The 20,922-nt window shown below is 29.4% G+C and overlaps 1 protein-coding gene across 2 annotated transcripts in view; it reads right to left on the bottom strand.

Moving 5' to 3' along the window:
• The window catches only part of LOC122500817 (putative transcription factor SOX-15), a 45,749-nt gene that overhangs the window by 22,520 nt on the left and 2,307 nt on the right, over positions 1–20,922 (bottom strand). For both annotated transcript variants that reach the window (XM_043609928.1, XM_043609929.1), the window contains exon 2: positions 6,214–6,591. In XM_043609928.1, the coding sequence (XP_043465863.1) occupies positions 6,214–6,374 (161 nt within the window). In that variant the 5' untranslated portion in view covers positions 6,375–6,591. The remainder of the gene's footprint in view (positions 1–6,213; positions 6,592–20,922) is intronic.

Raw genomic sequence — 20,922 nt, 5'->3', positions numbered from 1 at the left:
CTCGCGAAGGAGATGCTGATGGAGGCAAAAAGCATTCCGGCATTTTCATTCAATAAAGTCAACGCTATTCTGATGTGCGGGCGCCATTTCTTCCGTCTTCAACGATTGCTTACGTTCGCTTCGTCTACTGACCTCTTTCAACTTCTGCAAGCTCATCAAGTCTATATTAAGCTGAATTCTAATTGATAAACATTTTTCGACTTTCGATATCAAGTTTCGAGTCGACTCTCATTGTTTACTCTCTTTACCATTTGTGATATCAACAAAGGTCCCAATTTTTAATTTTTTCATCTCTAAAAAAGGGTAACTGCTTCCGGACAGCATATAAGCACTTTCCCTTTTCGAAAATTCAGAAAAGATAAACCAACTTCCGAACAAATGAACCTAATTCTTAGGCAACTTTGCATAAATAAGTATATAACTGACATAACTGGATTATTATATTATATATGAATTTCTAATCAGGGTGCATAATAAAATTGACACTGTCATCGAATTGGGGTCAGTAAAAGAGAGCAAACCGCAAGAACTTTTCCAGGAACAAAATGACGGCAATGCAGTAAAGTATGAAACAAGGAATAATAACTCGGAATTAGCGACGCGTCAGTGGGTCATGGCTAATGAATCGGCGACAGCAATAATATCGACGCGCGACCACCGCAGTTACATGCCATGAAACAATCTTTTATACAACTTTATTCCATTCGACAAAATAATTAAGTTCTAAAAATTAGGGGATTTACCTAAAAGATTATATGTGACGCTGCGCGCGCATCAGAGGTTGAACATCCGAAATGTGACACTATTTTTTTTATTGTTCAAAAGTAAATTATTATTCTAACAATTATTAAATTATTATTCTTTAAGTATTATTATTAAATATTTTATAAAGATAGTACTCAATTTTGATTTTTGTGAAAGCTAAGACGATAGTTGTCAAGATTTCCAAAGTTGTAATTTCTCGATTCTAAGCTATTGTAGAAGGAGCTTGATGCTGCATTTTCTAAAATTGATTGCAATCGTAAAACCGCAAGTGCATCTATTTTGCCAATTATCATCAAATTTCATGTTTCACGTTCCGTTAGCGTAATACATATAATATTACTAACTGGGGTACTATTAACACAAGTACTTTTTGTTGTAAATTTAATTTATAGGATGATATATAAAACTTATACTGCTATTATCTTTTTAAATTTATTAACTTATTTACCTACTGTTATTAATAATAGTATAAAATGGTGTCAAAAATTAACCGCGTCTAGTTTAGGAAAAATGGGCTATTATTCAAAAAATAAATACAGAGAAAATTAAAATTTTGGTAGAATTTTCCATGAATTTTCATAGATTAAATTATTTACAATTAAATGAAATGTGACGTTCTTTGAAGAAAGGTACCTTAGAGGCAAAAGATTTGAGGTTATGTTTATAAATGTTGAAATGAAAATATAACAAACATAACCTTAAAATTCTTTGCTTCTCAGGTACCTTTCTTCAGAGTACCTTTCTTCAGCGTTACAAGTATAATTGTAAATAAATAATCAAGAATGATTTTTACATTTTTTTAAATCATTTTTGATTAAATATTTTAAAGATTCTATTAATATTTCTTTGGATATTTAGAATCAGAAGTGGATTTTCCAAATAATCTCAATTCCCACGCTTTCCTTAATGTAAGAATAAAAAAAACCCCAATAATCTCAAGGTTTGTCAATAGGCCTCGAAGACATTGCGGTGAACGAGGTGAATTTACAACTTTCCTGACCATGAAAATGCGACTTTTCAATAGCGAAGAGCGAATTGACAAAAAAAAGTTTAGAATCGAGCAAATTTTTGCCCTTTCGAATCTTTCAAAAATTGTCTACATTGTGTAATGATTTTATTAAAAAAATAATTTTACGATGACCAAATGTGTCATAAAATTTTTTTTACAGATTTGGAAAATCTTGAACAGTGTTCAGAGGGGAAAAAAAATTTATATTCCCTGACACGCATTTGCTTGCAAACGAGCTGGTAAGTTTTGTTGAAAATGAAACTCTGTTTCCACGCAAAAGCCATAAACTTCGAAGCAATAAATTGTGTTGAGCCGCGTGTTTCTAAGTGCGGAGTCTGCGAGAAGAAAGCGACGTGCCAGTGTATATATACACACATGTCGAGACGTATTTTATTCAAATAATCAGGTATCGAACACACCCTGGCACGTTATTAGCCAAGTGTAGGTTGAGAGTGGCAGCTTGCGAGAGAGCCCGGGGAACTGTAATTTTATAGTCCCCTGATTAAACTTTTAAATCGAATGACCAACGCGGCGGCTCAGTTGGTAAGCGGAAATGACGACCTCAGCCAGTCACCTTTGCACTACTAGCAACGCTCCGTCGCTCTTGGTCGCTCTCGAGATTTGAGAACACGAAGAAAGCGCATCCCGAAAAAAACACACCATTCCTTGGTTTACGCCAGCGGAACGGCCCCTTCCCCCACCCCTCTCTCTGGGTTTATGACCCCAACCAAATCCATTACATTCGACTTCCGCTTTCACCCGGGGCATCCCAAAAGTCACGGGATTTACTTGCAAGATAAAGATATATAGGTCTCATTTTCGACTCTTCGCCCCATGAATATTTCATTTCCCGGCACTTATTTCCCGGTCCGGTCGGTCAATTGCTTTTTCCTTCTGCGTACGGTGCGTACGAGTTTCAATTATTGCACTGAAAAATTTAATTTCTTGATAAAAATTTCCAAAAAGCTAAACTAAGGTTTTATAAAATGTTGTATTCATAAAATAATTCAATTATTTTAAAAAATAGAATAAAATTCGTTAGAAGAATTTAATTATTTTTATAAATAATAAAATTCATAAGAGGATTTTGATAATTTATAATAAAATTTTAAATGAATTCCTCGAAAAATGTAATTATTTTGCAAACTTTTTTTTTATTCTTCAAAACAAATCAATTATTTTCAAAAGTTTTTGGAAAATTTTTGGCAATAGTTTAATTATTTTTACAAATATAATGGGATTCTTCGTTGAAAGTCAAATATTTTTAATATCTACTATTTCAATAAAATTTTCCAAAAGAATTCAATTATTTAAAAACAAATTAATAAAATTCTTCTCAAAATTCAATCATTTTTAATAAAATTTTGAATTAATTTCTCAAAGAATGTAATAATTATTTTTAAAAGTTTTATTAAAATTCTTCGAATGAAATCAATTGTTTTCAAAAATTTTGATAAAATTCTTTATAAATATTAAATTTTAAGAAATAATTTTGAGAACAATAAAAATTAATATTTTCTAAGATTCAATAGACGTTCTTTTACTATAAAAAATTTAAAACTTCGGGGGATCGAACCGTAAACGCACGACCAGACTTTATACCAAAACCTAATTTAAGCTCTTAAACGACTCTGACTAATAAATTTTTTTTACAATCTAAATTTTTTTCTAATTTTCCAATTTTAAGATTTAAGAAAATTAAAAAGGAGTGAAAAATGTTGATTAGTTTTGATGTTTATTTTTAAAAAATAATTTTTAAGCTTATAGTTATACGAAATGGAATTAAAAATATAGGGGATTAAAAGTTTAACTCTCCAAATTTTACTCTTTTTGCCTCAAATTTAAATAATTATGCCGAATTTAAAAAAAACACGCATATTTTAAGTTTTTTAAAGAAAAAATGTTTTGGTAAAATTTTAGCAACTTTTTTGGTGTCAAATATAAAGTTTCTATAAAAAAATAGTTTAACATTCTCCTATTACTCACAGTAATAAATTAAAAAAAAATTAAACAGGAGAAATGTGTTCGTTTTTTCACATAATTATAATAACAAGTAAAAATAGAAGTGTAAAAAAGCAGATACGTATCAATTATCAAAAGAAACGTCTCCTTCCCAGAATTATTGACGTTTGTACTACATGCAATCCTTACTTGCAAATCAAGTTCATTTGTTCATTGTTTGGATTTATGACATCTTGAGAACATTCAATGGAACAATCTGTTTGGCATCAACTTCTCGGAAAGCTTTTTAAAAAGTCAATAAAAAAAAATTTTTTTCTCCTAAACGAAAAGTATTAAAAAAAAAAATTAAGAGAAATGTGGAAAAGAAGAAAAATAAATATTTACAAAAATGAGAAATAAAAAAAAATTACAAACATAAAAAAAGTAGTAAAAGTAAAAAAATATAGATAAAAGTTACGCGATACAAAGTAAAAGTAAAAAGAAAAGTGGTACTTTATTATAGGAAAATAATAACTTAATCTTCAAACGCAGGAGATAAAAATAAATAAAAAGGCGCATGAAATAAATATGGAGAAAAAAAAGGTTGCTAATTATAGAAATTTAATAACTTAATCGCTTGGAGAATTTGTATTAGGTATATATTAAAAAAGTAAAAAATTGATGAAAATACGCAGAAAAATTTTATAAAGTTCAATAAAAACTATTTGGCAAATTTCAAGTCAAGAAGAAAGAAAACAGAAATTTTTGATCCAGTTGAAAGATATTTTTCAAAGGAAAAAAAAGGAAATTTAGAAAATTATTTAGAAATTAAAAAGTGTAAGAAAACGTTCGAAATTTTTTATAGTAATTTTTTCAATTTTCGATAAGTCATATAAGGAGATGTAAGATAATCTTTGTCTAAAATATAGGTTAGATGCGACGGTTTCAATTATGTTTAGAAAAAATGTTCAACTGGATATAGGTATAAGTGCCATATTCGACGATACGCTTGGCGTTTCAAGCGACGGCCGTGATCACAGTATGGAACGGAGCGGAACGATAATCGTGACATCGTACAACGCTTGTCAAGAAGAATTATACATATCACGAAAAAATTCCATTTTCCCCTAAATACTTTGCATTTAATGCTTTAAAATGTTCTCAAGCTCTACTATTACTTTCATTCTGATTTAATCTCTCGCTGATTTGTCACTAATTTGCGAAAAGGAAAAAAAAATTCATTTTATTTTTTTTTTATTATATTTTTTCTCATTGTAAACAAACATTAATGTTTGAGTTTTTTTTAAAGATTTTATAAGTTAAATTTTTAAATTTATGTTGATTTTAAAATCTTTAGACTTGTATTTTAAATTTAAATTAGCATAATGGTAGGTTTACTTCATAACTTGAAGGTTAAGATCCGAAACTGTTGATAATTAATAGAATAATTATTATTTGAATTCTCCCGCGCGTCTTGAGTTTCTTGAGGGTGGCGCGCAGGGCAGTGAGACAAGCAGACTACTCTGAACACTAGGCCAACGACTAGCTTTCTGGTATTATTTTAGTAATGATATTAATTTATCAGAAAAATTTTATTTTATATTTCCCTTGCTTTTTTGAAAAAGATATTAAAGAACAAACCTACCAGCAGATAGAGACTCTCGCGAAGTTGACTATGGAAAAAGTATCTTTATTAATAAGTGAGCGTATAGGCACAAGTGAAATATTGATTGAAGGAAATTCATAACTCGCAAATATCAATATTATCCATATATTGTTGAATTTGCGTGGGAGTATAAAAGCAGGGAAACGTCGCGTATTCATACTGGCAAAAGAGTAACGAGGGGTTAAGAGAGAAACGCGCATCACCTTACGGAGGACTTGCGTGGATCGCGAAGTTGGCGATTGGCGATTACACTAACCAAACACCGGGGTACGCCCCTGCAATTTGCCCCGAGATCATCTTTCCCCTAATCGCCGCGCTAATAACAGGATTACGGGGCCTGACCGCGGAATCGTAGGTACACATATACTTATCCCTAATTTGCCATATCGTTATTAATATGCAATGCGATATAATACAATTCCGACGGCTCAGGTCGCGATAAGCCTCCGGCCACACTCGATTTTACACAATTATTTTCAAGTACTGCGAGATTTATTCCCCATATACTATCTTTACGTCAGTTTTCAATGTAAATTGAAATTTTCGATTATTTTATCCCTCCTCTTCACTCCTTCTCTCTTGCTCTCTACTTTCATTCAAATTGGATCGCTCTCTATTTTTTATTTCAACAAATTTTTTCATTCCTTAGCCCTATTTAAGATTAACGAATACGCGATGTCAGTTTTTCAAAATTCAAAATGGTGGATCCAAGTTGAAAGGGATTAGGATTCACTATCTAGTGACTTTCTGGTTTTTTAAAATTTGACCACTTTCGCGTAGGAAAACAAATTACATTTATCGGAGCAGAAGAAAATTAAAAATTAAAACTCACGTATAATGAGAGTAAGAAGGACTGGGCTGATTGAGGTGGGAGGCAGTTGAGAGGCCCTGAATTGGGTCCCTAGCTGGGGAATTTTGAGCCGCCGCTCCTCCCGGTACAGCGTGATGATAGCGCTGGCACATTTCGGCCAAGTTCCATCCATGGGCATCCATATATTAGCACTGCTTCTCTCTCCTTCTTTGGTACACCATCCATTTCAATCGTGAGGCACTCCCTGATCCACTTTGTTTTTTTCTTCTCTTTCTTTCGTTTTTTTGTTTACGCGCACACTATTCACGAAATTAGAAAATCTTCACGCACAAATCACTCCAAAAACATCCTCAAGCACCTTGAAGTCAAATTCAGTCCACACAAGTTCCTCATTGTTTCCTGGAATTAAATTCAATTTTATTTAATTTATTTATTCAGAAATATCATTTTTATTACTATTTGTATTTGTTTAATAATTTATTATAATAATTTATTAATAAGAAATGGCGTCTAGTTTAAAAGAAAGAGACGCAAATATATATCTCCTTTTCTAACTCATGCTTTGAGTTCGCGAAACTATTGTGCGTTGGCCTTAAGCTGCTTTAAATGAAAATAGGGGATTCCTCAAATGAAGGCTAGTCTAGATTTATTTCGGTCTTGTATTGTGAACCAAGCTTTAATTATGACAAAAATAATTAACTCTATACTAATTTTAATTAACTTAATAAAACTATATTTGTGACGTGCTTCCAAGAAAGGGACCTAAGAAACAAACGAATTGTAGGTTAGGTTCGTGTTAGATTTATCTTGATGATCTTGATTAAAATTTTATTTTTAATTATTTGAATTTGAAACCAATTTTCATTGAATATTTTGGATATAATCAAGACTTGAAGTTCAATAATTTTTAATTAATAATTGATTCTCTTTCTATATTTTCACTCAAAAAATTAAAAACATAACCTCAAATTTGTTGCTTCTTACGTACTTTTCTTCAGCTCATTGACAATCGCAAACATATTTTTAATTACATCAAGAAAATAATTTAAATATTCTATAAAATAATTTTTAAAGTAATTTTTCGTGAAAAATTCAATAGTCAGAAAATAAAATCGGTTAGAAAATATTGTAACCTTTTTTTTCTCGTTGAAGAAAGTAGTATTTTTGAATTTCTCACAAAGTTTTCTGATGATCAGTTTTAATAGCGATTATTATTATTAATCTTTATATTTAATGATTGGTATACAGTAATTGTATTTTTTGTGTGTGCGGTTAATTTTCTGAGGATTGCAAAGGTTCAAAAAGGGTCAAAGATAAAATAATAGAGGACTTCTGAATTACATGACGATAGACTACATTCCAATATCGTTCAGATGTTAGATAAAGTTCGTAATATATAATTTAAAAATATACTTTTATACCCCGAACTTTATTTACCGCAGAAAATTTAATCTAAATGAACAATTTTAATGAAAATTAAATCCATATAAAATTTTCAAGTAATTAAGATGAAAAATATAATAATACATAATAAATAATAATAATAAAATAAATTAATAATAAAAAATTAGAATTTAATTCCAAACTAAAAATATAGATAAACTTGTTTTACTGTTTTAAAAAAACAGGCGTTAATTTTTAGTGTTCATATGACAGTAAATGTAACACTATTAACTTTTTATTAAAAGTATGTAAGATGAAGTATTTATTGATTAAATGTCGAATTAAAATCGAATAATTCATGAAATTTACTCATGTAATAATAGTTGAGATAATTGAAAAATTAAACAAAGAATGCCACTCATTTTGATTGGAGGAGACGAATGAAAAAAAAATCTTTCGAAAGACATATTTCTGTTGTTTATACGAATCGACATGACTTGAAAAATCCTTCTGACGTTAATGACTAAGTTGTTCCCACCCAACGAGCAAGCGTCGTGTGCATTAAATTAAAATCAATTCCGGATAGCTATATTTACAATATCAATCATTTTCATCAATTATGCAGCAAATTTACACGATTTTTTTTTTATTTTTATTAAAATTATCTTAGAAAAACAAAGACAAAAAACAAATAACAAGAGAAAATGTTTTGAAACATGTTCGTTAAACAAAAGAAATTCTCTTAGTGCCACTTTGCAATAAAATAAGAAATATTAATGTTTTAATTGCCATTAGATGAAAAAAAATGTGTATGGACATTGAAAGAGTGATAATAATTAAATGAGTAAAAAAATATCAATGTTGCAGAGTAGAATTTTTCCAAGCTTTACGTTATGTGACACCCGACATTCCAGACTTTTATATGCATCCATCCATGTAATGGCATCCATCGTTCGACGGCAGTGTCTATCGCGTATCGATCTGGCATCGTGATTATTATTGCGTTATGTCTTTGCCGCGATTGAGACCTCCTTTATTCTATGCACTCATGCTTTGGCTCCGCATTAACATACAAACAATAACACGCGGGAGCATAATGTACATGTGGACTACTGTGATTAAAATTAACAGAGATCATTTTTTATTATTGTTCAGAAATCAGTTTTTAAGAGCTTTTTTTGAATTGCTTGCAAAAACTGCTGCGCACGTGCAGACTCTGTGCGACTGTAGTGCGCAGGTCCGCAAATTTTTCGTGGAAGGGACAACTCATATCGAATGTAGCATTGTAGAATTGGCCTAATGTATCAATTTTGGACTTCCCCCATAGACTTTGGCACCCCCCCCCCACAATTGTCCACGTGGACATTTTTAGGTTTTGGTTTCTAAAAAAGTAAAAGTAACTTTCAACAACAAATGAAAGTGAAGAAACATTCATGATTCTAAAAAAATTCTGAGTACCTCCGTGTTTTGAAAAAAGCTCTTTTTTAAAAAAAACTTCCAATTTGGTGAAGACTTGATAACCAACACTAAAAAATGTTAAAACAAATTGTCAAGACTAGCGTCTTTTTTTCAAGATTCAAATTTTTTTTGAATCGGAAATAAATTCTAAAAAAAATCTGAGTACCTAGGTGTTTCGGAAAAATCTCTTCTTTAATATAAAAAAAGCTCCAAATTGATGAAAAAAGCCCAAATTTCTAGGGGGTACTTCCATGGAATTTTTTGACGTGGATATAATGAAGTATAGACTTCTATTATTAATTTTAAAAATTGCTGCAAGAAAATAATTTTGCGAAACAGATTTAACGTCAAAAATGCCCTCGAACGGCATTGATTGAAGAAAAACAGAAACGTGATCTTATGTATGAAAAAAAAAAACAATAGTTAAAAACATCATGGTCATAGAACCCGTTAGTTGTGAACAGTGAAATAAAACGATTTATATAGTTAAAATAACATTTTGATGTAAACCAGAATAACATTGCAGATGAAATTTGTAAATGCATGCATTTACTGAAGATGAAATTTGAAAAAGAAGATCACATTTTTGCTAAAAATCACACATGCGAAAAATAATGGAGTTCGAAAAAGACTCTATAATGTAAAAGTTTTTCAGATTATAATTTGAATTATTATTCCCCTATGTAAAGATTGAGATAAAGATAGGGTATTGAAATACGATCTAAATGGTATCCGACACTGCGGATAAAAGTTAAGCGTGCTGGTTTGTATATAGTGTAGAGCGTTGGTAATGCTACATATATGTGCTACCATTCAGCTCGCTCGGCTTATCTCGGTCTTATAGGAGCGTTTTCCATGGGTGATCGACGATGAAACACGAGCGATCGATGAAAAACGAGGTAAGTGCCAATTCCTTCACTCGCAATATAATTACGATGTATGAGAAATATTAACTTCATTTCAATCGGAGAAGAGTTTCTCTAAATGGAGGAAAATTTATAGTAATTATTCTTTTCCTTTATTTTAATTTTCCCAGTGATTTATTTCACAAACCATAAAGTTTCATGGTAAAAGCCGTAAAAATCATATGGTCAAAGATTTTTAGGGTGTAATTTATGTATTTACGGAAGTAAATGCAGTTTTTAATTTTAAAGGGGTCAAAATAAAGGTGGGCCTACCTTTAAATTAATCTCTTATTTTTATAAACGTTACGGAATTAAGCCGTTTGTTCGGTTGTTTATGTTAATGTTTCTTTTAGCTTATTGAATGTTTCGTAGGTACAAATAAATAATTTGTTTGTTTGAACCAACAAAATCTTTGGTTACCAGCAATGCAATTATTTTGCTATCAAGAATTCGGTTGTTTCGAATAAAATTTTCTCTTAGTGGATGGAACTCTAAATTACTATATCTTATAAGCATAAATTTGGAGATGTTAGATCAATTTGGCGATTAATTGTTATAGCAACAATTCTAGGTGCCATTTCAGTATATGAATGGATTCTTGATAATTCGTAATCTTAGGATCCTTGTACCGATCCAATGAGTTTAATGACTATTTTCAAGCAACATTTCAATAGAATTCAGGAGCAATTCCAAAAGCGATTCTAAAATACACTGTAGGAGCAATCCAGGAATAAATTCTCAAACATAAAGATTAGAAAATCGAAGACCCTTATTTTTGATCGAAGGCAATATTGATGTCGACATTCTGACATGGACATGAACAAGATGGAAACAGTTTCTCCAGAGAGTTGACGTGTGGATTATGTTCTCCTCTACTCAAATTTGCCGTAACAAACGTAGATAACCCAGAAAAGAAGTGACTGTGAAAAAGTTATATATTCATTATTCAGAAAGCATCGGCGTGAAGAAGCAGCAACTCTAATTTTGTGAAAGTAAAATCTTCGGATTAATGTCTGTTCAAAGAACACAAAACACTACGCAACTCAGTTTAGCTCAATATTTTCGGTTCGTAATCCGAAATATTGAGCTAAACTGAGTTTCAAAAATATTGAGCTTATACGGGTACTTTTTCAAATTTCTGCATTCACAGCAAAGGTCAAGTCTCCCTTGAGCTTGAATGAATTTTACGGGTGAAAAAAATTCACGTATAAGTCTCGGATCGACACTAATTGGGGACGTCGCTGAAGATTTTCCCCTTTCGAAAAGTCATCGCCTATCTCGGCGCTTACTTAGCACGCCCACGATGCCTCGTCTCTCCTTTTATAAGATCGACTTAACAGAGAGAGAGAGAGAGAGAGAGAGAGAGAGAGAGAGAGAGAGAGAGAGAGAGACGGAGAGAATTTCTCGCTTATTATCCGTTCCTTCGATTTCTCGCAAAAATCTCAACAGCGTCTTCGTGTAAGTTCCACGAGTGACTCATGCACAATGGGCCTCGCAACAAGCGCAAGCGACGCGTGATTTACAGCTCATTACCGATTTCATACGTGACATTACATCGAGCGATCTGCAATAAGGCTCTTCACATGAGAGAGAGAGAGAAAGAGTCCTCTCATAGATATGCCCGTGAGGGATGATGATCGCTGTGTGACTGACTCGTGACCAAGGCGACGACTATTTGTGACTATTTAGGCGCGGCCCAGGTCTCAAATTAAGACACACTCTCACGGTCGGTAAGGCAGATTTACGAGATCAAATTGATAGGCGACAAATGGGACGGATCGAATTGCAGTCATGCATTCCTTGCCTGTGTTAAACGAGAAGGTGAATGCCAAGTCGAGATCACATTCTTATGAACCGAACTATGCGAAAAATATTTTCTATTATGCAATTGCAATATTCCATACTCTGCTTTTTAGACCTGGAGGTTTTACGGAAAAACTGGACCGAACCTTCATAGTATCCCTATCGGTTCGATTAGTTATCATCCCTCTGGATGATATTCCAAAGCTAGGGTTAGTTCAGGTCCAACTTTCATCGATTCTGAATCGAACTGCGAAAAGAATAAAAAAATGGTGGATTAGAAGGTGGAGCTTGAATCAGCGCAGTAGGTAAATTTGACCATTATGCGCAGACAATTAGCCCGTTTTCCAAATAAAGTTCCTGCTTAAACTATGAATTCTGTTTCGAAGAGTAGGTAAACTTCTGCGCGAACCGAAACATTGGATCTTTTCTACAAGTGTGTTATTTCTTTTCTGCGTTCATCGTAATTTGATATTACTTCTGAATTTGTGATTAACTTATTATTCAGTAAAACGCCTTTGATTTCAAGGTCCTAAGTATTAATTTTCCTCTATTTTTGCCTCCATCACACCGTGACTTGACGCTTTAATAACTGACAAGAAAATGTGTTAAAAGCAGTACAGCCGCGAAATAAAATAACACTACTCAAAATTGACGCTGGTTTTTTAAATTCTAAAATAATAAAGTGAGATTATGGGACTTTTTAATGAATCAAATCCTAATCATCCGGATCGACTCCTTGACTACACAGAATGGTCCACTAGCACAAAAAGTCTTAAAATTCAATATTTTTCCTTTCATTTTTTAAGAAAATTGCTTTAATATTTTTGGGCTCTTCAAAAATACTTTACTCAGTTTTTTAACTTCACTCTTTCGTCAAAAAACTACCCTGACTACTAGCCCAACAAATCGAAAATCCCTAAAATTCAACATTTTTCTTCTATTTTTAAGCAAATTGATTTACTATTTTTGGGCTCTTCAAAAACACTTTGCATTTTTAATAGTCTCCACCCATTGGATAAAAATTTAAAATTTTCATAAAATTATCAAAAATTCAAAAATCCGAATTTCTTAAAATTCAACATTTTTTCTCCTCTTTTGTGGCATTTAGCTTCATTATTTTTGTGCTTTTGGAAAATACTTTATTTATTTATTAGTCTCGACTCTTTGGATAAAAATTGAAAATTTTCAAAAATTATCAAAAATTCAAAAATCCGAATTTCTTAAAATTCAACATTTTTTCTCCTCTTTTGTGGCATTTAGCTTCATTTTTTTTGTGCTTTTGGAAAATACTTTACTTATTTAATAGTCTCCACCCTTTGGTAAAAAATTGAAAATTTTAAAAATTACCAAAAATTCAAAAATCCGAATTTCTTAAAATTCAACATTTTTTCTCCTCTTTTGTGGCATTTAGCTTCATTTTTTTTGTGCTTTTGGAAAATACTTTACTTATTTAATAGTCTCGACTCTTTGGTAAAAAATCTAAAATTATCGAAAATTATCAAAAATTCAAAAATCCGAATTTCTTAAAATTCAACATTTTTTCTCCTCTTTTGTGGCATTTAGCTTCATTATTTTTGTGCTTTTGGAAAATACTTTACTTATTTAATAGTCTCGACTCTTTGGTAAAAAATCTAAAATTATCGAAAATTATCAAAAATTCAAAAATCCGAATTTCTTAAAATTCAACATTTTTTCTCCTCTTTTGTGGCATTTAGCTTCATTATTTTTGTGCTTTTGGAAAATACTTTACTTATTTAATAGTCTCGACTCTTTGGTAAAAAATCTAAAATTATCGAAAATTATCAAAATTCAAAAATCCGAATTTCTTAAAATTCAAAATTTTTTCTCCTCTTTTGTGGCATTTAGCTTCATTTTTTTTGTGCTTTTGGAAAATACTTTACTTATTTAATAGTCTCCACCCTTTGGTAAAAAATTGAAAATTTTAAAAATTACCAAAAATTCAAAAATCCGAATTTCTTAAAATTCAACATTTTTTCTCCTCTTTTGTGGCATTTAGCTTCATTTTTTTTGTGCTTTTGGAAAATACTTTACTTATTTAATAGTCTCGACTCTTTGGTAAAAAATCTAAAATTATCGAAAATTATCAAAAATTCAAAAATCCGAATTTCTTAAAATTCAACATTTTTTCTCCTCTTTTGTGGCATTTAGCTTCATTATTTTTGTGCTTTTGGAAAATACTTTACTTATTTAATAGTCTCGACTCTTTGGTAAAAAATCTAAAATTATCGAAAATTATCAAAAATTCAAAAATCCGAATTTCTTAAAATTCAACATTTTTTCTCCTCTTTTGTGGCATTTAGCTTCATTATTTTTGTGCTTTTGGAAAATACTTTACTTATTTAATAGTCTCGACTCTTTGGTAAAAAATCTAAAATTATCGAAAATTATCAAAAATTCAAAAATCCGAATTTCTTAAAATTCAACATTTTTTCTCCTCTTTTGTGGCATTTAGCTTCATTATTTTTGTGCTTTTGGAAAATACTTTACTTATTTAATAGTCTCGACTCTTTGGTAAAAAATCTAAAATTATCGAAAATTATCAAAATTCAAAAATCCGAATTTCTTAAAATTCAAAATTTTTTCTCCTCTTTTGTGGCATTTAGCTTCATTTTTTTTGTGCTTTTGGAAAATACTTTACTTATTTAATAGTCTCCACCCTTTGGTAAAAAATTGAAAATTTTAAAAATTACCAAAAATTCAAAAATCCGAATTTCTTAAAATTCAAAATTTTTTCTCCTCTTTTGTGGCATTTAGCTTCATTATTTTTGTGCTTTTGGAAAATACTTTACTTATTTAATAGTCTCCACCCTTTGGTAAAAAATTGAAAATTTTAAAAATTACCAAAAATTCAAAAATCCGAATTTCTTAAAATTCAACATTTTTTCTCCTCTTTTGTGGCATTTAGCTTCATTTTTTTTGTGCTTTTGGAAAATACTTTACTTATTTAATAGTCTCCACCCTTTGGTAAAAAATTGAAAATTTTAAAAATTACCAAAAATTCAAAAATCCGAATTTCTTAAAATTCAACATTTTTTCTCCTCTTTTGTGGCATTTAGCTTCATTATTTTTGTGCTTTTGGAAAATACTTTACTTATTTAATAGTCTCGACTCTTTGGTAAAAAATCTAAAATTATCGAAAATTATCAAAAATTCAAAAATCCGAATTTCTTAAAATTCAACATTTTTTCTCCTCTTTTGTGGCATTTAGCTTCATTACTTTTGTGCTTTTGGAAAATACTTTACTTATTTAATAGTCTCGACTCTTTGGTAAAAAATCTAAAATTATCGAAAATTATCAAAATTCAAAAATCCGAATTTCTTAAAATTCAAAATTTTTTCTCCTCTTTTGTGGCATTTAGCTTCATTTTTTTTGTGCTTTTGGAAAATACTTTACTTATTTAATAGTCTCCACCCTTTGGTAAAAAATTGAAAATTTTAAAAATTACCAAAAATTCAAAAATCCGAATTTCTTAAAATTCAACATTTTTTCTCCTCTTTTGTGGCATTTAGCTTCATTATTTTTGTGCTTTTGGAAAATACTTTACTTATTTAATAGTCTCCACCCTTTGGTAAAAAATTGAAAATTTTAAAAATTATCAAAAATTCAAAAATCCGAATTTCTTAAAATTCAACATTTTTTCTCCTCTTTTGTGGCATTTAGCTTCATTATTTTTGTGCTTTTGGAAAATACTTTACTTATTTAATAGTCTCGACTCTTTGGTAAAAAATCTAAAATTATAGAAAATTATCAAAAATTCAAAAATCCGAATTTATTAAAATTCAAAATTTTTCCTCCTCTTTTGTGGCATTTAGCTTCAATATTTTTGTGCTTTTGAAAAATACTTTACTTATTTAATAGCCTCCACCCTTTGGATAAAAATTGAAAATTATCGAAAATTATCAAAAATTCAAAAATCCGAATTTCTTAAAATTCAACATTTTTTCTCCTCTTTTGTGGCATTTAGCTTTATTACTTTTGTGCTTTTGGAAAATACTTTACTTATATAATAGTCTCGACTCTTTGGTAAAAAATCTAAAATTATAGAAAATTATCAAAAATTCAAAAATCCGAATTTATTAAAATTCAAAATTTTTCCTCCTCTTGTGTGGCATTTAGCTTCAATATTTTTGTGCTTTTGAAAAATACTTTACTTATTTAATAGCCTCCACCCTTTGGATAAAAATTGAAAATTTTCAAAAATTATCAAAAATTCAAAAATCCGAATTTCTTAAAATTCAACATTTTTTCTCCTCTTTTGTGGCATTTAGCTTCATTATTTTTGTGCTTTTGGAAAATACTTTACTTATTTAATAGTCTCGACTCTTTGGTAAAAAATCTAAAATTATAGAAAATTATCAAAAATTCAAAAATCCGAATTTATTAAAATTCAAAATTTTTCCTCCTCTTTTGTGGCATTTAGCTTCATTACTTTTGTGCTTTTGGAAAATACTTTACTTATTTAATAGTCTCCACCCTTTGGTAAAAAATTGAAAATTTTAAAAATTATCAAAAATTCAAAAATCCGAATTTCTTAAAATTCAACATTTTTTCTCCTCTTTTGTGGCATTTAGCTTCATTATTTTTGTGCTTTTGGAAAATACTTTACTTATTTAATAGTCTCGACTCTTTGGTAAAAAATCTAAAATTATAGAAAATTATCAAAAATTCAAAAATCCGAATTTATTAAAATTCAAAATTTTTCCTCCTCTTTTGTGGCATTTAGCTTCAATATTTTTGTGCTTTTGAAAAATACTTTACTTATTTAATAGCCTCCACCCTTTGGATAAAAATTGAAAATTATCGAAAATTATCAAAAATTCAAAAATCCGAATTTCTTAAAATTCAACATTTTTTCTCCTCTTTTGTGGCATTTAGCTTTATTACTTTTGTGCTTTTGGAAAATACTTTACTTATATAATAGTCTCGACTCTTTGGTAAAAAATCTAAAATTATAGAAAATTATCAAAAATTCAAAAATCCGAATTTATTAAAATTCAAAATTTTTCCTCCTCTTGTGTGGCATTTAGCTTCAATATTTTTGTGCTTTTGAAAAATACTTTACTTATTTAATAGCCTCCACCCTTTGGATAAAAATTGAAAATTTTAAAAATTACCAAAAATTCAAAAATCCGAATTTCTTAAAATTCAACATTTTTTCTCCTCTTTTGTGGCATTTAGCTTCATTATTTTTGTGCTTTTGGAAAATACTTTACTTATTTAATAGTCTCGACTCTTTGGTAAAAAATCTAAAATTATCGAAAATTATCAAAAATTCAAAAATCCGAATTTCTTAAAATTCAACATTTTTTCTCCTCTTTTGTGGCATTTAGCTTCATTACTTTTGTGCTTTTGGAAAATACTTTACTTATTTAATAGTCTCGACTCTTTGGTAAAAAATCTAAAATTATAGAAAATTATCAAAAATTCAAAAATCCGAATTTATTAAAATTCAAAATTTTTCCTCCTTTTGTGTGGCATTTAGCTTCAATATTTTTGTGCTTTTGAAAAATACTTTACTTATTTAATAGCCTCCACCCTTTGGATAAAAATTGAAAATTTTCAAAAATTATCAAAAATTCAAAAATCCGAATTTCTTAAAATTCAACATTTTTTCTCCTCTTTTGTGGCATTTAGCTTCATTATTTTTGTGCTTTTGGAAAATACTTTATTTATTTATTAGTCTCGACTCTTTGGATAAAAATTGAAAATTTTCAAAAATTATCAAAAATTCAAAAATCCGAATTTCTTAAAATTCAACATTTTTTCTCCTCTTTTGTGGCATTTAGCTTCATTATTTTTGTGCTTTTGGAAAATACTTTACTTATTTAATAGTCTCGACTCTTTGGTAAAAAATCTAAAATTATCGAAAATTATCAAAATTCAAAAATCCGAATTTCTTAAAATTCAAAATTTTTTCTCCTCTTTTGTGGCATTTAGCTTCATTTTTTTTGTGCTTTTGGAAAATACTTTACTTATTTAATAGTCTCCACCCTTTGGTAAAAAATTGAAAATTTTAAAAATTACCAAAAATTCAAAAATCCGAATTTCTTAAAATTCAACATTTTTTCTCCTCTTTTGTGGCATTTAGCTTCATTATTTTTGTGCTTTTGGAAAATACTTTACTTATTTAATAGTCTCCACCCTTTGGTAAAAAATTGAAAATTTTAAAAATTATCAAAAATTCAAAAATCCGAATTTCTTAAAATTCAACATTTTTTCTCCTCTTTTGTGGCATTTAGCTTCATTATTTTTGTGCTTTTGGAAAATACTTTACTTATTTAATAGTCTCGACTCTTTGGTAAAAAATCTAAAATTATAGAAAATTATCAAAAATTCAAAAATCCGAATTTATTAAAATTCAAAATTTTTCCTCCTCTTTTGTGGCATTTAGCTTCAATATTTTTGTGCTTTTGAAAAATACTTTACTTATTTAATAGCCTCCACCCTTTGGATAAAAATTGAAAATTATCGAAAATTATCAAAAATTCAAAAATCCGAATTTCTTAAAATTCAACATTTTTTCTCCTCTTTTGTGGCATTTAGCTTTATTACTTTTGTGCTTTTGGAAAATACTTTACTTATATAATAGTCTCGACTCTTTGGTAAAAAATCTAAAATTATAGAAAATTATCAAAAATTCAAAAATCCGAATTTATTAAAATTCAAAATTTTTCCTCCTCTTTTGTGGCATTTAGCTTCAATATTTTTGTGCTTTTGAAAAATACTTTACTTATTTAATAGCCTCCACCCTTTGGATAAAAATTGAAAATTATCGAAAATTATCAAAAATTCAAAAATCCGAATTTCTTAAAATTCAACATTTTTTCTCCTCTTTTGTGGCATTTAGCTTTATTACTTTTGTGCTTTTGGAAAATACTTTACTTATATAATAGTCTCGACTCTTTGGTAAAAAATCTAAAATTATAGAAAATTATCAAAAATTCAAAAATCCGAATTTATTAAAATTCAAAATTTTTCCTCCTCTTGTGTGGCATTTAGCTTCAATATTTTTGTGCTTTTGAAAAATACTTTACTTATTTAATAGCCTCCACCCTTTGGATAAAAATTGAAAATTTTCAAAAATTATCAAAAATTCAAAAATCCGAATTTCTTAAAATTCAACATTTTTTCTCCTCTTTTGTGGCATTTAGCTTCATTATTTTTGTGCTTTTGGAAAATACTTTATTTATTTATTAGTCTCGACTCTTTGGATAAAAATTGAAAATTTTCAAAAATTATCAAAAATTCAAAAATCCGAATTTCTTAAAATTCAACATTTTTTCCTCTCTTTTATGGGATTTAGCTTCATTATTTTTGTGCTTTTGGAAAATACTTTATTTATTTATTAGTCTCGACTCTTTGGATAAAAATTGAAAATTTTCAAAAATTATCAAAAATTCAAAAATCCGAATTTATTAAAATTCAAAATTTTTCCTCCTCTTTTGTGGCATTTAGCTTCAATATTTTTGTGCTTTTGAAAAATACTTTACTTATTTAATAGCCTCCACCCTTTGGATAAAAATTGAAAATTTTCAAAAATTATCAAAAATTCAAAAATCCGAATTTCTTAAAATTCAACATTTTTTCTCCTCTTTTGTGGCATTTAGCTTCATTATTTTTGTGCTTTTGGAAAATATTATGGAATATTAATGCACTTTGAATGAGATAAAACTAATGTATTTGCAAGCTATTGTAGATACTCATTTTACAACTAGGTGTGAATTTAGTGGAATCCTTTAGGAAGGGGGTAAAATTTAGCCCGAAAAATCATGCCATAGTTTGTAAATGATCCCTTCTTTTTTTTCTATACCTTAAGCTTTGCGTTAAACTCAATAATGTGCTGCAAAATGTCCAATTTCTTGTATGAAAATTGTGCATCTATGCGCATCGCGTATAAAAATGCAATATACCGATTCTGTTAGCGTTGTAAGTTCAGATACAGTGGGGGTTGATAAAATTGTCAGTTTACTTAATAAAATGTTCCTGATCGAATGAAAAAGACCAAGTTATTTATACTGAAGTTATTTATATCTGCCAAAAAATGAAGACAGAATGAAATTGAAAAAATGGCATGTAACTGTAAATTGTTATGAATTTACCTCTAGTTCTTCGTCGTGATCTATAGAATCAAGAATGTTATTGTTGGGAATATTCGAAGAGACAGTTACGCACGAAGAGCGTCTTAACCTCTAAGGATATAATAATGCGGTGCCTGGCACCTCGCGCGGAAATGTCAGACAACGTGCACGAAGTGAAGAACCCAGGCAAAGATATCCGCTACAACGGCGACGGCGGCGACAACATCAGCAGCCGTCGCTCGCGTGGGAGTGTGACATAATAACGTTCGATCACCAATCGACACTTTTCTTCTCTTCTCTTTTTACACAGGAAAATTATTTCTCAACACGCCGTGAATCTCTTCAATCTCTGCTTTTTAATTAAGTGCATCCAATTATTTCAGAACTTATTTAATTCACTGTTGAAACTTAAAAAGTTAAAAGTATCAAATTTCAACGAATTGATAACAAAAATGTGGATCTAATCAAATATTGATCTGAATTTTTGGCATCAATTTTTGATACTTTCAAGAAATCTGTGAAAGTCACCCATAAATCAACAAAAGACAAAAGAACCAACAAAAACCTAGAGGATTTTAAATATTAACATTCGATATTGAGAATAAGATTTTACAGATTATTGACCTCAGAATATACATCAGTTCCATCTAAAAGTAGTAAAATTTATTCATTTCCTAATAAGAAAAGGCATTTATTTTATCAGTCTCCCTCGTTCGCCTATGTCAATCAATTAATCAGTGTAGCTGACTTGAATCAATCAATCGGTTAATCTCAATCATTAATGGGAGTTCAAATTTGATTAGGATCTGCTGGCAAATACTGATCGATGTTTAAATTAAAGAAATTAACGTTAGACGAAGTCAGACAGTGTCTTTGCCGATAAGGATCAAACCGTAATGTGAAATTAGACGAAGATTCTCTATCTATGAAGAAAAGGATCTCAAATGAATATTTACAACTGAATACAATTAATCAATATACTCAATTCTTTGGGTCTTGAATTTTTGAATCTGTTATTTCGAATTTAGAATTCGTATTTCACGACACCCATAGAAAAATTATATAAATATATAATTAATTT

The sequence above is a fragment of the Leptopilina heterotoma genome, unplaced genomic scaffold (genome assembly GCF_015476425.1).
Source record: "Leptopilina heterotoma isolate Lh14 unplaced genomic scaffold, ASM1547642v1 Lhet_191, whole genome shotgun sequence".
Taxonomy (NCBI): domain Eukaryota; kingdom Metazoa; phylum Arthropoda; class Insecta; order Hymenoptera; family Figitidae; genus Leptopilina; species Leptopilina heterotoma.
The sequence above is the reverse complement of the archived record's forward strand: the minus strand, read 5'-3'. Positions and strand labels throughout refer to the sequence as shown.